Source organism: Macaca thibetana, chromosome 11, assembly GCF_024542745.1.
Source record: "Macaca thibetana thibetana isolate TM-01 chromosome 11, ASM2454274v1, whole genome shotgun sequence".
NCBI lineage: Eukaryota > Metazoa > Chordata > Mammalia > Primates > Cercopithecidae > Macaca > Macaca thibetana.
This window is the reverse complement of record NC_065588.1, coordinates 51,287,458-51,306,846: the sequence shown is the minus strand read 5'-3', so window position 1 is coordinate 51,306,846 and position 19,389 is coordinate 51,287,458. Positions and strand designations below refer to the sequence as shown.

At 39.8% G+C, this 19,389-nt stretch overlaps 3 protein-coding genes across 26 annotated transcripts in view; 1 reads left to right on the top strand and 2 right to left on the bottom strand.

The window, feature by feature from the left end:
* BLOC1S1 (biogenesis of lysosomal organelles complex 1 subunit 1) overlaps window positions 1-19,389 on the bottom strand; it is a 1,086,347-nt gene that overhangs the window by 698,156 nt on the left and 368,802 nt on the right. The window contains exon 1 of one of the 23 annotated variants that reach the window (XM_050748998.1): window positions 11,228-11,231. The exons of 21 other annotated variants lie outside the window; for them this stretch is intronic. The gene's annotated coding sequence lies outside the window, so the exon portion shown is untranslated. Of the gene's footprint in view, window positions 1-7,984; window positions 7,989-11,227; window positions 11,232-19,389 lie in introns of those variants that run through there. One more of the 23 variants, XM_050749015.1, reaches the window with a different exon arrangement.
* Window positions 1-19,389, bottom strand: part of TMT1B (thiol methyltransferase 1B) — a 686,675-nt gene that overhangs the window by 665,219 nt on the left and 2,067 nt on the right. The gene's annotated exons all lie outside the window — the stretch shown is intronic.
* Window positions 1-19,389, top strand: part of TESPA1 (thymocyte expressed, positive selection associated 1) — a 34,160-nt gene that overhangs the window by 13,663 nt on the left and 1,108 nt on the right. For both annotated transcript variants that reach the window (XM_050748886.1, XM_050748885.1), the window contains 7 exons: window positions 2,930-2,979; window positions 3,601-3,654; window positions 4,410-4,446; window positions 4,690-4,788; window positions 6,890-7,098; window positions 7,605-8,416; window positions 9,581-9,680. In XM_050748886.1, coding sequence (XP_050604843.1) covers window positions 2,930-2,979; window positions 3,601-3,654; window positions 4,410-4,446; window positions 4,690-4,788; window positions 6,890-7,098; window positions 7,605-8,416; window positions 9,581-9,679 — 1,360 coding nt within the window. In that variant the 3' untranslated portion in view covers window position 9,680. The remainder of the gene's footprint in view (window positions 1-2,929; window positions 2,980-3,600; window positions 3,655-4,409; window positions 4,447-4,689; window positions 4,789-6,889; window positions 7,099-7,604; window positions 8,417-9,580; window positions 9,681-19,389) is intronic.

Sequence of the window (19,389 nt, the reverse complement as noted above, 5' to 3'; positions counted from 1 at the left end):
GGTAGCTATGGAAACATCTAGAAGAAGCTAAAAATAGCCATATACTTCTTCCCACAATCCAACCCCTCCTCCCTACTATTTGTTTAGGAACTGGGTATACAGGAAGAGCAATATCTTGGCTCTTTCATTTGAGACTTAAAATGATGCTAAGGAATTTTTCAGTGCAAGGGTGGGAAGAGGGGAGCAGCTATAGATCTAGTCCCTGGTCATTGATTTTATGGCCTATCCAATAACCCATGGAAGGCCTGGGACTTGAGTGATGGCCATAAAGTCTCAAATCATTGTGCTCAGTGAGAAAGCATCAATAGCTCCAGGCCCATGTCCACACTTCTGTTGAGGGTTCCACAGACTTCCCCAAGACCCATCAGGGGCTGTTCCTCATAAACAGAATAGAAATACTTGGCAGATTATAACTAAAGAAGAAAAATGTAGGATGAGCACCCAATAAAAACTTGTATCCAATGAATACAAGTGAGTTTTGCTTTGGATAAACCAGAAATTTTATCAGTGACATTTTAAATGTAAATCGTATTGAAGTTCAGCATACATATCAGTAACTTTTTTCTTTTTAATATAAATTATATTGAAGTATAATATACCTACTGAAAAATAAAGGAGTATTAAATATATAACTGAGGCCAGGCACATGGCTAATGCCTGTAACCCCAGCACTTTGGGAGTTCAAGGCAGGAGGAATGCTTGAGCCCAAGAGTTCAAGACCACTCTGGGCAATGTACCATTACTCCATCTCTACAAGAAAAAACAAAACAGTTTTTAAAAATTAGCCAGGCATGGCAGCACCTGTAGTCCTAGCTACTCAGGCGATTGAAGCAGGAGGCTTGCTTGGGCTTAGGAGTTCAAGGCTGCAGTGAGCTATTCTCACTGCACTCCAACCTGGGAGACAGAGTGAGACCCTGTCAACAAATAAATCATAGGCAAATAAATAAATACATAAATGGCCCAGTGAATTTTCACAAAGGGAATACACCCATGAAACCTAAAGCAGAGCATTGCCAGCATTCCACGCGTCTCCTTTCCATCCCTTCCATTCACTATCCTGCCTCCAAGGGTAACAAATACCCTGACTTGTAACATCATAGATATGTTTGGGATTATTTTGAACTTTATAGAAATAGTCATACAACATGTACTGTTTTATGTGTGTTTCTTTTGCTTAGCATTATGTTTATGATGCTTATCCATGTATTCGCATGCAGTAGTAACTCGTTCTTATTATTGTGCAATATTAAGTTGTATAGTTATTATAAAATTGTTTAATTTTATAATACATAGGGATTTGGAGGCTTCTATTTCTTGGTTATCACTACTAGTATTTACTTGGGGGAGCATATACAGGCATGTCCACTGGGTACAACCTAGGAATGGAATTGTAGTCTACTTAAATTGTACCTCTAGTAATAGTAGGCCTTAGTAGTTGCACTACTGTGCAGTTACAACACGAGCATCAAATGCAGTAGTAAATTGCAATATTCTAGTACCTGACTATATTAGCTATCATGCTGTTTTTAGTAGTAATAGTAAATATTATATATAGTTACATATGTTTGTAGTATTATACCATCGCATATTTTATGTAATTATATATTAGGAAGAGAAAAATATATTTATAGTTCTAGGTGCATTATTAGAGTTACCTATTCTTAACGAGCTTGCCTATTATTTCACATTTTATAATGAACTTTTGACGTAGAACCTGCTTCTATGAAATTTCATGAGGACATATGAAAATTCAGATTTTGGTAAGCATGGTTGGCTTTTTTACTATTGAAAGGAGTTACAAGCAAAAGATATCTATATATGTAATGACTTATTTTGTAAAATTTAGGCAGAACTTGACCTACAGATATTTGGTTAGTAAGCCCATTCCTACTGTTACACACGCCATGAAGTGATACTCCAGTAGCCTGAGAGTAATCTGGATTGCTGGAGACTGATGAAGAGAAAAGCTCCTTTAGGACCAGCACCAGTGGACACTCTTCAGTTTCCCTGCTAACTCACGTTACTGACCCTTTTCCCTCCAACCTCCACTTGAGATTATATTTAAAGCACCATGAACAACTTCCATGTAAAAAGCTTTAGGAAAGCAAACTCTACAAAATTCACAACATGTCAGTGTTTGAAGTAGACTTAGATGATGATAATATCTAGGGATCCAAATTCCCTTACATGATATTCGAGAACAAAAGAGCCACAATGAGCCGGGACTAGCATCTAGATGTGCTGGTCCCATTTCAAAGCCCTGTCACAGATTACTTCACACACCTGTTTTTGACAGACAGAATTTCTTCCTTGTTTGTAAAACTGAGCTGTCTCTCACTACCATTTATGCTGATTTCTGTTTGTTCTTCTGGTGGAGATGGTAAATGTTTGATAAGACCATGTCTGAAAATTTTAAAATATCTCTAACCAGGATACGATTTCTTCTGTTTCCTGAATGACATGATATTCAGCAATAACATGGTTCAGAGAGAAGGAAGGAAATGTGGGTAGTTAAGGTGATCTAAAAGTTCTAAGAAAACCTAGAAATTTATGTTTGCCATTTGGAAATTATGGCACGCAAACCCCTGCCTCTATGAATGTAATTCTCCAGTTTTGCTTCAATATTCTTTCTTTCCTATTTTACCTAAAGATCAAAGAATCATTGCTAAGCTGACTTTTGTCTCTTAGTCCTGTGGCCAGGACAACAGAAGCACAATCTAAAACATAGTGCATTCCAGCCTCGGTTTCCCCAACTACTTCTGTGAATTTTTCAGTCAAGTAACCACTCTGTCTTTGTTTTCTCCAATATAAAAGCAAATTAAACACTACTGACTCCTATTGGAAAAGAATATGAACATGTATGAGCTTTTAAAAGCTCCGGGGAAAATGTAGTAAGTGACTTCAACCTATAAGACTGTTTTTGGTTTAGATACTCCGAAGAAGGACTTTCTGAGGAAGCAGGACAGTTTATCTACAGTGGTGAGTACAGGTTCTGTCCTTCTGTTGTTCTTCTACCTGGAGAGTGACATACCTGTGCGTGTGTGTATGTGAGTGTTTATGTACATGTACATGTATAGGCATGCAAAAGAGTACCTGAGTGTTCTCAAACTGGCTGCAAAACACTGTTCGTGGTCACAAGGCTTCAGGAAATCCAGAAGAAAATGCTGGCTCAGAGCCCACAGGCTCACTAACAGTCATAGGCTGTCTTCTGCTAGGGGTTGCTCAGATAACAACCACTGCTGTAGGATAAGAACTTTTATAAAGTTCTTATATATTTTATAATATGTGTTTATATGGGTGTGAGTGCACACCCCCGTGTGTTTGCTGTTTGGCAGGGGATTGTGTACATAACTATGTGATATACGAGAAAGGTTATAGGTGAATGTATGTATGATTCTTTCTGAATCAAAAATGAATATGACTTCTGAGGTGGTATATGTACAATAATTTGACAAACATGTGGATATCTAGTATGATTATGTGGCTGTGCAAGTCTAGTCTAAGGGCATATGAAGATGTTCGTGTATGCAGGGGTGTGTGTGTGTGCATGCGTTATGTTCCATCCTTATTTTCTGTGACCCTCACCTGATTATTGGACAGGCTTCTGCAGCCATGGGACCAGCTTTGAAGATGACTTGACCCTGGGAGCAGAGGGTAAGTGGCACAGTTCTCTGAGGTTGGGATGAGAACGGGATATACATTGGATGAGTTTTGGATAGGGTGGAAGTGCAAAACTTCAAAAAGAAACAGCCCATCCCTGGGGTCTTATCTATAGGGAAAGAGCAGTCTCATTATTATCTAACGTAAAATACAGAAGGCATCACATGCCCAGAAACACTTCCTCATCAGCCTATCATGACTACTACTGGGTCATCATTGGAACTTTCCTTTGACCCCGGGACAATGACATATAAAATTACTACAACATTTGCTGCCCAGATATCTTTAAGACTGTTTCCTGTACAGAAACTCCAAACAAGTTTGTGCATTGGGTGTAAAATAGAGATGATACTTCAGGAGGAGAAGGGCATCAGTAAAGAATGAAAGCACAGCAACCTGCCAGTGTCTCCTGGGACCTGTAAAGACTTGTGTAGGGGGACAGGCACACTAGCCAGGAGGACCAAATGACTCTATCCTTTTTAGCACAGAGGGGCTCTTGCCTAGACATCAGTCATGGGTCAGAAGTTCAGAGGCTTAAGGCCAGTTACTCTCTGGCATATCTGTTCCTATTCCAGAACTGTGTTAGGTAATCTTGAGGCCCCAAGAAGTACAGAATTCATGGGGTCCAGCTAGTCTGTCACAGTGACAAAAGGAAACGGAGGGGACTGAATTTTAAGTTCAGAGGGGCAACGCAGGTGATTTTCATTTTCCCTTCTAATTTGTTCTTTGCTTGTCTGTTTCTTGTCCAGCCACACTACTGGCCGCCAATGGCAAACTCTTCTCCAGGTAAGTGTTAGGTTCAACCAGGGCAAATGATGTCTCCTTTAAAAATCAGTGAATTGGGGTAGGTCAAAGAGATTAAAATAAAGACCTAAAGATTCACATTAGAAAGTGAGACTTTCCAACAAACAACAACTACATAGACTAAAAGGTACCCATCAAGGGGTGAATAAGCCCAGCAGGGATTCCTTGAAGCCAGGGTGCAAACTGGAAATAAGATTTGTATGACATCAGCTTTGATCTCTGCAGGAGTTTCCTCGAGACAGCCAGGCCTTTCCAGCTACTTGATCTTGGCTGTAGTTTGGCTTCCAGCAGCATGACTGCAGGGACCAACAAGACTAGTTCAAGGTAGGTACTAAAGTTTGGCAGGGTGGAAGGGTGGAGAAGATGAGAAGCATAGGAGAATAGAACCAAGAGCCATGGCCTCTTTTTTCTCGGATATCTTACTGGAGCTTTTATGTACTTTTACTGCATACTTGAAAAATGTGACCATATTTGTTTCAAGAATTGTGAAAGATGCAGAGGAGTCTTCTCAGAGCTGAAAACTATGTGTAAAATATAGGTGTCTCCTCCCACTGAAACTTGTACCCAGGAGGTACAGTATTGGTACCATCACAGTTCCAAGACTCAGAGTAGATGCTCAGTAAACAATGCATTGATTAATTGACTAATTTGCTGATTGAATGAAGCAATAAAATATTAATTCATTCAGACATGCAGGCCAGGCAATGACTGTATGGAATTTGAAAAAGATGAAGCAGCACTATTCACAATAGCAAAGACGTGGAACCAACCCAAATGCCCATCAGTGATAGACTGGATAAAGAAAATGTGGTACATATACACGAATACTAGGCAGCCATAAAAAGGAACACGTTCGTGTCCTTTGCAGGGACATGGATGGAGGTGGAAGCTGGTTATCCTCAGCAAACTAACACAGGAACAGAAAACCAAACACCACATGTTTTCACGTCTAAGTAGGAGCTGAATAATGAGAACACATGGACACAGGGAGGGGAACAACACACACTGGGACCTGTCAGGGGGTCAGGTGAGAAGAGGGAGATCATTAGGAAAAATAGCTAATGCATGCTGGGCTTAATACCTAGGTGATGTGTTGATAGGTGCGGCAAACCACCATGGCACACGTTTACCTATGTAACAAACCTGCACATCCTGCACATGTACCCCAGAACTTAAATAAAAATAAAAATAAAAAAAGAAAAGATGAAGCAGACAAATAGCTTGACCCCAGGAGCTGAATGATTTAATAGGGTGGGCAAAATATACACACAAATAACGCTTTAAAAAAGATGAAAAGTCTGGAAAACTAGTATGATATAATGAAATGTATCTGAAATTTGAAGTCAAAATTTGAATTTGAGACCTGGTTCTGAGACTTAAATTTTGTCACATGACCAGGTTTAGTAATTTATCCTCACTGAGCCTTAGTCCTAGTTCATACCCTAGTTCAATTTAATCAGAATGTCTGGAGATGGGATTCAAATATATGCATTTTTAAAGCCTGCAAAAGTGGCCATTACATGTAGCCATGGTTGAGAAGCACTGATCCAGTTTTATGCCCACAATTCACAGATAGGGAAACTTAGGACCATGAAGATAAAAGCTGGCAAGCACAAGAGTAGATCCAGGGATTCTGACTGTCCAGCTATTAGCTAAACAAGATGTTCCCTATTTGATCAAAAAGCCCAGAATACTTTCTGAAGAGAGTGATAGTGATTATTCAAAGCGTCAAATAACAATAGCTTCCCTTAGCCTCACTGTTTGAAACACAATTACTAAGCTCTAGTGTCACCCGGGTTGGTGGAACTCCGATTTAGACGTAAATCCAGGTTGATACGATACAGGGAGAGTGCATGCACGCGATTTTCTGTGACACAGGACTTCTGTACCGAAAACAGGCTAGAAAGGAGCATACCTCTCAAAATCAGGTTTTGGATGTACTTATTGATTACTTTTTGCCCTGAGGTCAGGAATAAAAATGTTGACCTTCAGGGGTTCTATGTTTCTTACACATTCATTGCTTAGGCGTCCCACACAAAAACCACTGGGGCAAGTCGGAGGGCAAATTTGGGAACTGAGCACTTAATGATTCAGCCATGAAATTTATTTGTATCTATACTGCTCTTCATTTTTCAAAATCCTTTCATATTTACTTAAATTTTTATCCATCTGCAATAAGTTGTTCAAAGTACTGTTCTAAAGTTTTATTCAGTTTTTATAACTAGGGTTGGATTGTAGTTTCCCTGTTTCAGACAGGTAATTTAGATTCAGAGAAGTGAAAGCTTCTCTCAAAGTCACAGTGAAAAGCAGAGAAATGAACAGAAAAGAATTTCAGTCTTCTGACACTTTTATTAGATATTCTGATGTTCTGAATTAACATATGTCTCAAAATTGTCCCTTATTTACCCAAACTCCCTCATTTCAGCATCTCAGAGATTCTCGACAAAGTGCAAGAAGATGCAGAAGATGTCCTCTTCAGTCTGGGCTTTTGCCAAGAGGATCACAAAGACACTTCTCGGATACCCGCCCGATTTTTCACCACCCCCTCTCAGGCCAAGGGCATTGATTTCCAGCTCTTCCTGAAGTCCCAGGTGCGGAGGATTGAAATGGAAGACCCCTGCCTCATGCTGGCCAGTGAGTACCCCTCCCAGACCCCTGCTCTATTTCCCTTACCCTTTAGATTTTCACAGCAGGACTCAGTGACTTCAAATCCTGCTTTCTCTTGGTTAGCTTTGACCCTTTGCCTATTGTGTCTATTTCCTCTTATGTCGTCTTCATTGAAGGTGGAGAACTCTGTCTGATTCTTTCTCTTAAAGAAATAGCCTTCAAGAGACTTCAGGCCATTACTGCTTCCTTTAGGCCTTCTTGCCTTTTGGTGAATCGTATCAGCATGATGTCTATAAATCTTATCCCTCTTTTTTATTTCCCAGTTGGAATATCTACACGGGATGGGGTGCCAAGAAATCATGAAATTCAAGAAAAAGAACCCTGGGTGTTAGAAATCTAAAAGGGAGAAACACTAGTAGGAAAATTGGAAGCTTCTCCTTGAATTTTGAGCTTTGGGGAGCCTTCTGAAGGGAATGATTTAAGAAAATTTGCTGCTGAACCCCAGACTCACCATCTTTAACTCTTTTACCCAGGCAGGTTTAAGCAGGTGCAAACACTGGCTGTCACAGCTGATGCCTTCTTCTGTCTCTACTCCTACGTATCTAAGACACCCGTCCAAAAGTTCACACCATCCCACATGTTCTGGAATTGCAACCATCCAACTGATGTGCCATCCATCAGGATTCTGTCCCGAGAGCCTGAACCCCACTCACCCAGAGACCGCCTTCGGAAAGCCATCTCCAAGATGTGTCTGTACACATGCCCCCGAGATCGGCCACCACCACCCCACAACACCCCCAGAAAGAACAGTTTGGACCAAGTTGTGTTGGAAGTGATGGACAAAGTGAAAGAAGAGAAGCAGGTCCTCCAGCAAGACTCTGATTTGGGACAATTCTCACAGGAAGATCCTGTGCCCCCTGTTGAGGGTGAAAAGCTGCCCACTTCTCCCTATCCATGTGTCCTCTGCTGCAAAGAGGAAACACAGCAAGGGATGTCCACAGTGCTAGCACCGTCGCAAACTCTGGATTCGAACCCCAAGGTACCCTGTTGCACACATTCTCTGCCCATAGAAGATCCACAGTGGAGCACAGACCCAGCTCAGATAAGGAGAGAGCCGTGTAGTCTACCAGCCACCAATACGGAAACCCATCCAGCCAAGGATGAGACTTTCTGGAAAAGAAAGAGCAGAGCAAGAAAGAGCCTGTTCCAGAAGAATCTCATGGGCAGGAAGGTTAAGTCCTTGGACCTGTCCATCACCCAGCAGAAATGGAAGCAGAGTGTAGACAGACCAGAACTGCGTCGGTCTTTAAGCCAGCAGCCACAGGACACTTTTGACTTGGAGGAGGTAAGTGGGTTGGAGGTGAGGGAGAGACTGGCAGAGAAAGGCTGTAGATTCTTTCCCAGAAGATGAAGGGTTAGGACCCTTGGGGGAAAAAAAATCCAGGCTTCCTGTCCTAGCCAGATATTTACTTTCTGATTTGAATTCAGGTTTAATATACAGGGAGAAAGAGAAAGAGGCCTGGTTTCCTAAGAGCAGTCAAGTTTTCAGAGCTCCTTTGGTAATACTTACCTGATCTGATTGCCATTTAATGTTCTCATTAAGTACACCTGTCATTACTATTTGCTGTGGTCCTCATAAGATTACAAATGGAGAGCAGTTTTACACAAAGCTAACCACTCTTAAATAAAATAAATTCTCCCTTACCTTGACAAATATCTAACCATAAAGACCTAGAAGTCCAGATTTCAATCTAGGATTCTCAGACTCTTAGGACTTCTGTGCTAGAACGTGACAGTGTGAGCAGAACCACTCCCCAGCTCCTGACCTGTCCCCTTCTCTTCCCATGCCCAGACCTGTCCTATACCATCAGGGACCTTGCATGCCCATGTTTGGTCACCCGAGCCTGCACATCCAAATGCCACAAGCTCCCACCTACACAAACAGCCATCAGTCATCATTCGGGCCTAGGTTGCATACAATACTGGAGAGGTCAGCCCTTGAGAGAACAGTCATCAGTCAAAACCAGCGCACGTTCCTGCAACCGGCTTGGGGCCATTTGACCAGCAAACCTTGTGATTCTGGGTAACCAAAGAACGTTCTAAAACGAATAGTGCAGGACACATGGGCACATTCTCTAAGTCCACCAACTCTTTACATTGTCTAAGTCCACCAACTCTTCTGACCCTCTAAAACTCAGAACTCCTCTTGCCTGGGTCTATGGAAGGTACTTCCATGAGGTATTGGGATCTCTTTAAAAAGCTTTTTAATCCTTGCCACAAAAGAAGCCGTGATTATTTGAAATATCATTTGCATGTATGTCACCTCTCCTTGAATGTAGAGCCACACCTCAGCTCCTGCCTTCCTTATTACTGTGTCCCTGACACCACAGAAGAGGGTGTCTCTCAAATACACTCAGCCTCCTTCCCCTACAGCTACCTGCCACCTGCACCTTTCCTTACCCCCTTTCCCCCTTGGCTCTGGCTGAGGTCTGTGGGATCTTGGTTACAGGTGCAAAGCAACAGTGAAGAGGAGGAGAGTCAGAGTCGCTGGCCCAGCAGACAGAGGCACCCGCCCCACCACCAGGCTTTTGCTGGCAAAGACTCGTGAAGTAAGTGGGCCTCTCTGAGGCAGTTCTCAAACCTGGCTGCACATTGTAATCAAATGAGGAAGGTTTTAAAAAAAAACACCCATAATAAAGGGTCCCACATCCTGTGGTTCTGATTTAATTGGAAACCAATGACTAATTATTTTAAGCTTCCAGGTGATTCTATTATGGCTGGAAAATACTTCTCTAGATCAATGATGCTCAGGCTTTGGCAGCCACCACAATCACGTGGAGGGCTTGTTAAAATACAAATGACTGGATCCCAACTCCCAGAGTGTCTGATTGAGTTGGCCTGGATAGAACCAAAGAATTTGCATTTCTAAGAAGTTCTCAGGTGATGCTATTGCTGCTGGTCTGGTAATCACAGTCTGAGAAATGCTGTTCCTGAGACATTGTGTAGAACTTTAATATTCAAAATGTAGTCTACAGATACAAGCAGCATCAGCATCCCCTGGGATTCTGTTAGAAATGTGGACTGTCAGCCCCTACCCCAGACGTAATGAATCACAGTTTTACCAAGATCTTTAGGTTAGATAATTCATTGCATATTGAAGTTTGAAACGCATTGTAGTAGAAGTTTTGTAACAGGTGAGGACCAGCCATGGCAATCAATATCCCAACACCTGCTTTCAGCTATGTTCTAATCAGCCCACATCATTGGACTCGGCAGACTCCTCAATGTACCTCCCAGTTATGCTCATTTAGGGTCTGATCTCCTTTCTGCAACTACGGTCTGATGAGCATAGCTCTCCCTCCCCTTGTCAAAGCAGGAAATGAATTTCACACTGTTATTTATTACAACTAAAATTTCTTTCCTCCAGATATGAGTTTTTCAGTATTAATTTTCTTTCAGAGGAATCTCTTATACCTTTAAATAGTTTGGCCAGTAATTTATTATTTAAACTAATGAAAAGTAGTCTTCCTGTAGTTTTAACCACCCATCTACTACAACCACAAAGAAAATGACATAAGGGATAATGGTGTTTTCCCCAGATAGTATAAATTAAAATCTTTATTGAATTAAGTAAATAAACCTTGCTTAGAGATTCCTTTGTTTTGGACATCTGGGTACCATTTTCTGCATTTTCTAGTCCAATTGTTTTCTTGGTTAATACTCCAAAATATCAGTGGTACTTGCTCAGACACACAAATATATTTACAACTCTAACTGTTTTAATTCTAATTCTCTGTGGTTTTAGGAATCTAAAACTCTTCTTTCTCTCTTACCTACTACCAACATCTCAGGGTATATGAATCATATGTATATACTTAGTCACCCACAAAAGAGGTAAATAGCAGAAGGCATCAATATGTCATGCGCACTTCAGGAAGTTTCAGATGGTTTCAGTTGCTGGTTTGGCACGTCAGGAGTTGGAAGTGGCCACTCTGCCCAAACAATAAGTAAAAAGCTGAACAGACTGAAAAATTAGTAACCGTTCTAGACCCATCAGAGAAGTGGGTCACAGGGCAAACCACTTCCCCTCAAATTAGAGAATGGGCAAATACAAAGACTTATGACTTATCGGAGCAAAAACCTCAAAGCATAAACTCCCCCAGCAATCAGAACCACAGTAGAGAACCCGGACAATAACCGAGGAATTACTGGATGCTCAGCATGGACCAGTCTGAGAAATAAAAACTCTAGGGAGACCCAGTCATTGGGAGGCCCCTTATTTCTGGGAGTCTTACTTCTAGGAGCTCAACCAGGTTCTCACAGGAAATACTGGAGAAAAATCCCCTAGTGTTTCCAACAGGGGACGGGAGAAAGGAACCATTTTGAAATGCACCAGAGCATTGTATTCCTCTTAACAAAGTCTTCCCTCGGGAGAAACTAGATACCAAAAACCTAACCAGATGAGGTTTTATCAGAGACTAACCGACCTGAAGGAAGGGAAACATGCAACTCCAGCCTACTCTAGCCAACCCGTCCCATCAAAGGGGACAGAGAGGACTGAGAAGCACAGATGAGAGTCACAATCCAGAGGCACAGGCTCACTGGAAGACTCAGACCTAACCATAAGACCATGGAACACTTCCTTTCTCCCTAAACCTTACCACCACATTACTAAAAGCCTATTTACATCAATTTCTTTTACTCAGTACATCGTGTCTAGTTATTAAAAAAAAATAGTAAAAGGCAAAAACAGGTTGAAGAAACAGAGAAAACATTAAAACCAGTCTCAGATATGACAGGGATGTTAGGATTAGCAAACTGGAAATTTAAAACAACTCAAATGATAAGGGTTCTAATGGATAAAGTAGTCTGTGTGTAAGAACAGATGAGCAGAGAGATGGAAATCCTTAGAATAAAAAATAAGTGCTAGAGATAAAAAATGGTGTCACAGAAATGAAGAATGCCTTTGATGGGCTTATTGGTGGACTGGACATGGCTGAGGAAAGAATCTCTGAGCTTGAGACTATAGCTATAAAAATCACCAAAACTTAAAAGCTAAGAGAAGAAGACTGAAAAAAAATAGAAGAGAATATCCAAGAAAGGGGACAGTTACAAAAGGTGTAACATATGCATAATGGAAATTCCAGAAGGAGAAGAAAGAGAGAAAGGAATAAAAGAAATATTTGAAACAATAACAATTGAGAATTTCCCCCAAATGAATGTCAGATACCAAACCACAGATCCAGAAAGCTCAGAGAACACTGAAAAGAATAAACGCAAAAAAAAAAAAAAAAAAAAAAAAAAAAACCAAAAATCTACACCTAAGCATGTAACTTTTAAACTACAGAAAATCAAAAATAAAGGGAAAAATCATAAAAGAAGACAGAAGGAAAAAACACCTTACCTATAAAAGAAGAAAGATAAAAATTACATGCAAATTCTTCTCAGAAAATGTGTAGTGTATACTCACTCCACAAGTAGGTTCTTGCCAAGAACTGAATATACTCTAAAATGCAGCACTTTGCTTAAGTGTCGTTTGTCCAGCAGATGTCAGGCTTGCACAAGAAAAATGCCAAGATGTTCCACAAAGCAGGCTGTGTGCAGGATTTATATGGTTATACACTTCTGGGCAATCTATGCAACGCCCAGAACACAAGTTCCTCTCACAAACCTGTCCCAACTTTGTCTAAAGGTTAGTATTTTAAAATATCAGAATTGATTTGCTAGGGAGAAAGTATTGCTAGGAGTCACACATTTCCAGTACCTAACTAGATTCCGTTTTCTGCCTGTGATGGGGCTTCATTACAGCATTTAAACCATTACCTGTATGTTTTAAAATGCTGTATTTTATTGATTCTAAGGCACACATTTTTCCACATTTTAACATCTCTGAAATTAGGTTGTGCCTTAAAATTCATGGTGTCAGCCAATTTAGTTGTCTTTATTTGCCTCCTTAAGTGAAAATGTAAAATAATTATGAGTCTTACAAAAGATAGTTTATCATAATCAATGAAATAGAATAAATTTATAAATTAAATACACTTTTTCTCTCAAGTAAATTAGGAAAATATTTTGTAGAATTTTTTTCTATAATTACCTAGAAAAATAAGAGATCTCTTCTTTCCTGACACAGTCTTTGGCTGAGGAAGGGGTCACAGTAGTTCCCAAATTTTTCCAATGTCCTGTGCATTTGTTTAACCATCTTTTCACAAAGCTACAACCTATTTCTCTCAATCCACTCCTCTATTACCCTTTAAGAAATCTCAAGAAGAGGGGAGAGCTATAGCAACAGCTCAGTACTGCCAATATTAAAGCCTGTGTGATAAATATGGAAGGCGGAAGTTCACTCACCACAATCAAAGTCAGAGCTAAGTGGGATATTTTGTTCAGTTCTGCTGGGAAATAGTCCCACTTCTCCCTTGTTCAGAGTCTGTAATTATTTCCTGGAGATTAATGATCTTCCATTATAATGTCGTTTCAAGTCCCAGGTATTAACTACTACTTGTTAGTAGTGGATAGGAAGTGGTAGCAGCACTCAGCCAGCCACCGTGTAGCATTGTGCAGCCCGTGCATTGCCCAGAGACACCCAGCTGAGCAGGCAAATGGGAATTAGAATCCCACCCTACTGAGCTTGCCATCCAAAAACTCTAGGGCATTCATCTTCTAAGAGCGACTTCCAATTTTTTCTAATTCATTCACATAAGGTGAGTGCCTTTCTGTAATTAGCACAAGGGCACTGCTGTGGTTTGAATGAATCCTGCAAAGTTGATATATTGGAACCTCAATCCCCAGTGCAGTGCTGAGAGGTCAAACCTTTGAGAGGTGATTAGGTCATGAGGGCTCTGTCCTCGTAAATGGATTAATGTCACTATTAATCCATGTGGGAGAGGATTCATTATCTCAAGTGAGCTTTTTATAAAACCAAGTTTGGCTGTGTCTTGTTTCTTGCTCTCTCGTGCTCTTCCCCCTCCATCTTCCACCATAGGGTGATGCTACAAGGAGGCCCTCACCAGATGCGGGCTTTTAACCTTGGATTTGCCAGCTTCCAGAATTGTAAGAAATAAATTTCTCTCCTTTAAAAATTGCCGTATCTGTGGTATTGTTATGGCAACATGAAATGAAGTCAAACAGGCACCTTTTCTATTGAAAGAGGACCTTGACTCCCAGCCAACAGCTTTCTTCACTTGCCACCTTCTCATTTAGTGTCTGCTTGGAAAGAGGTTTTAATCTTCCTCCAAGTTCCGAGGAAGGATGACCCACACCTTTCCTCATGATTTCCACCATGCTCAAAAATGTCAAATTCACAGCCCTTTCTATTTGTTTCCTGTGTTGACATTTAAACCACTTGACCTTTATCATGCTTATAAGAGGCAGAGCCAAGGAGAAAGTTTTTATATTTTGTTGTTCTTTTTGTTTCTTTTACCAGATCTGAGGTAGCACAGGCCAGTATTTATTCTCTTTGTGAAGTGACCATATCTAGAGGTGGAAGTTCATTTTTTTGGTCAACCCTGCTGGTGGCAGCAGAAGAGACAGGAGGGACTGGGGGAAATGTTCATTCAGAGCACAAGACAAAGAAGAAAACTAGTTTGAGATACCCCCAAATGGTGGGTAACTCAAAGCACTATCTGTTTTGCGCTTGGTGGAACCTATGTAAGTTGGGTAGCTGCAGTCTTCTCTTTGATGTAAGATGGTTCTGTATGATAATATTACCAATAACAACAAATATATGTAGGTATTACTACATAGCAGACAGAATCCTTAGCACTTATGGATATTAAATCGTTTCATCCTATGATATAAGATCTTTCATTATTCCCCATTTTATAGATGATGATACTGGACACAGTTATTTTTATATCAAAATAAATTCTGAAGAGGGACTGTCAGATGTGAAGTGTAGGAAGAGATTAGACAAGGCGGAGGGACAGTGGGAGCACACCATGAAAATGTGAATATTTTTCCACCTCATTTACAATTCTTACCAACATTGTTTTGCCTCTGTTGGGAAAATATAATTAAAAACAAAATCTCCTCCCACCCCAGGAAATCACTCCACAAAGGTGCAAAAGAAAGAAAGCAGTTTTATTTTTGAATAAGCATTGAAGCAGACTATGATATGCATTACAGAACATCCACTAAACAGATTGCAAAGACAGAACGAAATCTTACCCTTGCACGTAGCCAAGCAGATACAACCCATTACATGGCTGTTGTCAAATAAATAATACTTTGTCCTCAAGTAAGAAGACTTAACAGAATCATCTGTGGCTCACAGTTCACCCTAGACTTGCCTGGTAATTGGAGTGGCCATCTGTGTCAGTCAAGTGGCTTTATGCAAAGAAAAAAATAAACTTCTCATATTTTTAAGACAGGAAGTGGTTTTGCAAGTTAAAACAAAGTGCTTAAGTTAGACGTCCACCTGCCCACGGAGACTGGAAGAGAAAGGTTCTATCTTCCTTGATAATTACATCTCAAAGGGATGGTTGTCAACCTTTGCCCATTTTTTAATTGGATGATCTATTTGTTTGTTTTGTTATTAAGTTGAAGACATTTCTTATATATTTTGGAATTATCATTTATTGAAAGAAGACATACAAGTGCCCAACAGGTATATCAAAAGATTCTCAATATCACTAATCGTCAAGAAAATGCAAATCAAAATCGCAATGAATATTACCTTAAACGTGTTAGGATGGCTATTAGTGAGAAAAAAAGATAGGTGTTGGCAAGGATGTAGAGTAACTGGAACTTCTGTACACTGTTGGTAGGAATGTAACATGGTGCAAAGGCTATGGAAAATCTTACTAAGTTTCCTACAAAAATAAAAAGTGGAACTACCATATGATGTAGCAATCCTATTTCTGGGTATTTATCCAAAAGAATTGAAATCAGGATCCTGAAGAGACATTAGCACTCCTATTTTCACTGCAGCACTATTCCCAGTGACTAAGATGTGGAAAGAAACTTAATGTCCATCAGTGGATGAATGGATAAAGAAAATGTGACATATATATACAGTGAAATATTATTCAGCCTTTAAAAGAAAGGAAGCCTTGCAATATGTGATGGCATGGATGAATCTTGTGGACATCATCTCTCTATATAAGACTTACGTAAGACAATATTTCTGAAAATGCTATACAGTATAATTACTAGAGGCTCTTTCTACCAGAAGGACTGTGTAAAGTAGTGTGGATGAAGCCGGGACCTCCTCTTCTCTGCACATCCTCAAAAACAATGCTTACATTGCTGTTGATGTGAATGTTGACACCTGAAGTTGTGTGCCTTGGCAGCGTTGGAAGTAGCCTTGGTGATCCATTTGAACTACAACTTAGAAAATGGGGATTATGCCGGGCAAATAGAAATTATCTTTCCACCTTCCACAGCCAAGGAAAGAATGAGACAGTATAGACAAAGGGAAGACTGAGGAAGAGACAAGAAGATACAGCAGTCTTCTTTTGTCTGTGGTTTTGCATTTTGTGATTTCATTTACCTGAAATCCATTTTATACTTGAATGGGCTCAGGAAAAGAAAAGGACTTAACAAGATCATGCAACTAGTTAGTATCAGAGCCAGAACTAAGGCCCAGGTCTCCTGAAATTCAAGTCAATGCCATTTTGATCACAGCATATGGCCCTGATTGAGCAGGAGTTTAGGCTGTTACTGTGGATCAGGGCAAGCCTCACTACCTGTACTTGGATCTGACCTTCATTTACTGTGTGCCTTGACCCTTTAAGCTAAGTAGCAATTCTCTCACTACCTTTGTCACCACTGAAATGTACTTGCCTTCTTGTAAACTCACCAGCAAGAGAAGCATTATACGGAATAAACAGAAATGTTCACAAGATGCTTTGAGCACATAGTTTAGTGGAAAACATGACAAGAAAATCAGCAATTATTAATACTTTTCATTAAATGCCATAAGGACCAGAAATTAACCTCTCAGAAGATGACATTACTTTTTTTTAACGATGTGTGTTGGCAAAGATGTAGCAAAGGTAAGTCTGGACAGATGCGTCCAACATTGAACAGGGAGAAGGTGACTGAGGAGAGTAGAAAAAGGAAAAGCAGAATATTGATATTCTAGGCAGAGAGAAAGATAAGTTCAAAAACAGGTGAATGGAATACCACATTGTGTTCTGAAACTACACCTTATGCCTAGTGGGAGAAAGGGGATGTGCTGGAGAAAGATCAAAACTGAAAATAAGAAAGATAAATAGAAAGGAAGTTATAAAACAAAGTCTCCTGTGTTATTTTAAGTGTTTTGATTTAGTCTAAGACAGGAACCCACTGAAAAACTTACAAAGGAAGTGATGTGATTAAATTTGTCTTTTAGAAAGATGATTCTGGCAGAAGTATGGGAGATGGACTGGGTAGGAAGCCAGCGGAGTAAGGAAAATAATTTAAGAATCGACTGCAGAAACCTAAGGAGAAATGTGATGATCAGAAATAAGCTGTAGGCAGTGGGAATGGAGGGGAGGATGAGTGAGATTCTGAGATATTTAGAAGGTAAAATGTCTAAGCTAGGACCGATTAGACTTGTGTTTGGGGAGGAAAAATGGAATAAGGAACAGAAAGAAAGATAAGGCATACAGGTTTCCTCTTGGGCGATTAAATGGATGTAAATATCATTTTATTAAGAATGAAGTAAAATAGGAATAACACTTTGGAAGGCAAATATATTAAAGTATAATTTTCAAAAAGGTAAAATAATGACTCTCATGCAAATGTAGATAAACATGTTCAAAGACTTTACTGAACTCATTAATTACTAAAGGTACCAGCAATATGCTTGACCTGGTCCAAAGACTATTTGAGAAGTCAGTTTATACAGAGAGATAACTTAATAGATTGCCATATTAGATACAAAACTGGTTAATATTCAATAACAGCATAAACTTTATCTCTCGGATTACTGGTTCCACTGGATGGAAATTCTTTGCATCTCTACCCAACATAAATCTCTAAAGTAATCTCTGCCCTTGCAAAATTGTAAAATAGCAGTGTAAAGAGAAAGTCAAGATTAACACTGTACTGAAAGAATATCTAGTTATCTTGTTTGACTATTTAGAAAAAGCTGATGAGTTTGTATCTGAACATGGTGAGTGTAAGGTACTTCTAAAATACTATAAAAAAGAGGCCCATGTCTTCATTGGTTTTCTGTTGCTATAATAGAACATTACAAGCTGGTTATTTTACTTTATAAAAGAAATTTATTTACTACAGTTCTGGGAGCTGGGAAGTCCAAGGTTGAGGGACCACATCTGGTGAGGGCCTTCTTACTGCTTCATAACATGGCAGAGAATATCACATGGTAAAAAAGCAAGCACATGCCCTCTCAGCTCTCCCTTCCTCTTCTTATCAAGCCAACAGTCCCATCATGGGACCTCAACCTGATGAGTTTATCTAATCCTAATTGTTTCCCTAAAACCTCACCTCTTGATACTATCACGATGGCAATTAAATTCCAACTTGAATTTTGGAGGGCAAACTCAAACAGCAATCCATAAGGCAGGTGGATAAAGGAATCTAGAAATTGAGGTTTTTGGAGTTCAAGGCTTGTTATAATAGGTGAAGGCGTGAGGAAAGATAGCTTACCCAAGAAAGTATGCAGAATCAGAATCTGAAGTAAAAAAGAAACTTAGAAATATTAATATTTAAGGATTTATCAAGAAACAATGTATATAAAGGAGTAATATTGATTAGAAAAAAAAAGTTGCAAATAGAAACCAAGTGATGTTTCTCTCAAGAAGGAGGGTGTAGTCTTCAGTAACATTTACCATAAAATATCCAATAGGAAGGAGAATGCAAAGATACCGTTGTATTTGTGACTAGATAACAATTACTAACCTTGATAAGAATATTTTTATTTGGGTGACAAGACTTTAAAATATTAATATGAAAAGTGAGGAAGAAATGATGAAAAGAAAGTAGGTAAATAATTTTTTTCTAGGATGGGGAAAGTTTCAGCATACAGTAAATATTTCCCTGGAAAGAAAGAATCAGTAGAATGGGAAAGGCCATGGTTTAGGAGGGAAGGGATTGTATGAGTCTGTTCTCACATTGCTACAAGGACCTACCTGAGAATGGGTAATTTATAGAGAAAAGAGGTTTAATTGGCTCATGGTTCCATAGGCTGTGCAGGAAGCATGGCTGTGGAGACCTCAGGAACTTTCATTCATGGCAGAAGGGGAAGGGGAAACAAGCACATATTCACATGGTCAGCAGAAGAGAGAGAGAAGGGGGAAGTGCTCCACACTTTTAAATAACCAGATCTCATGAGAATTCACTCACTGTCATGAGAACAGCAAGGGGGAA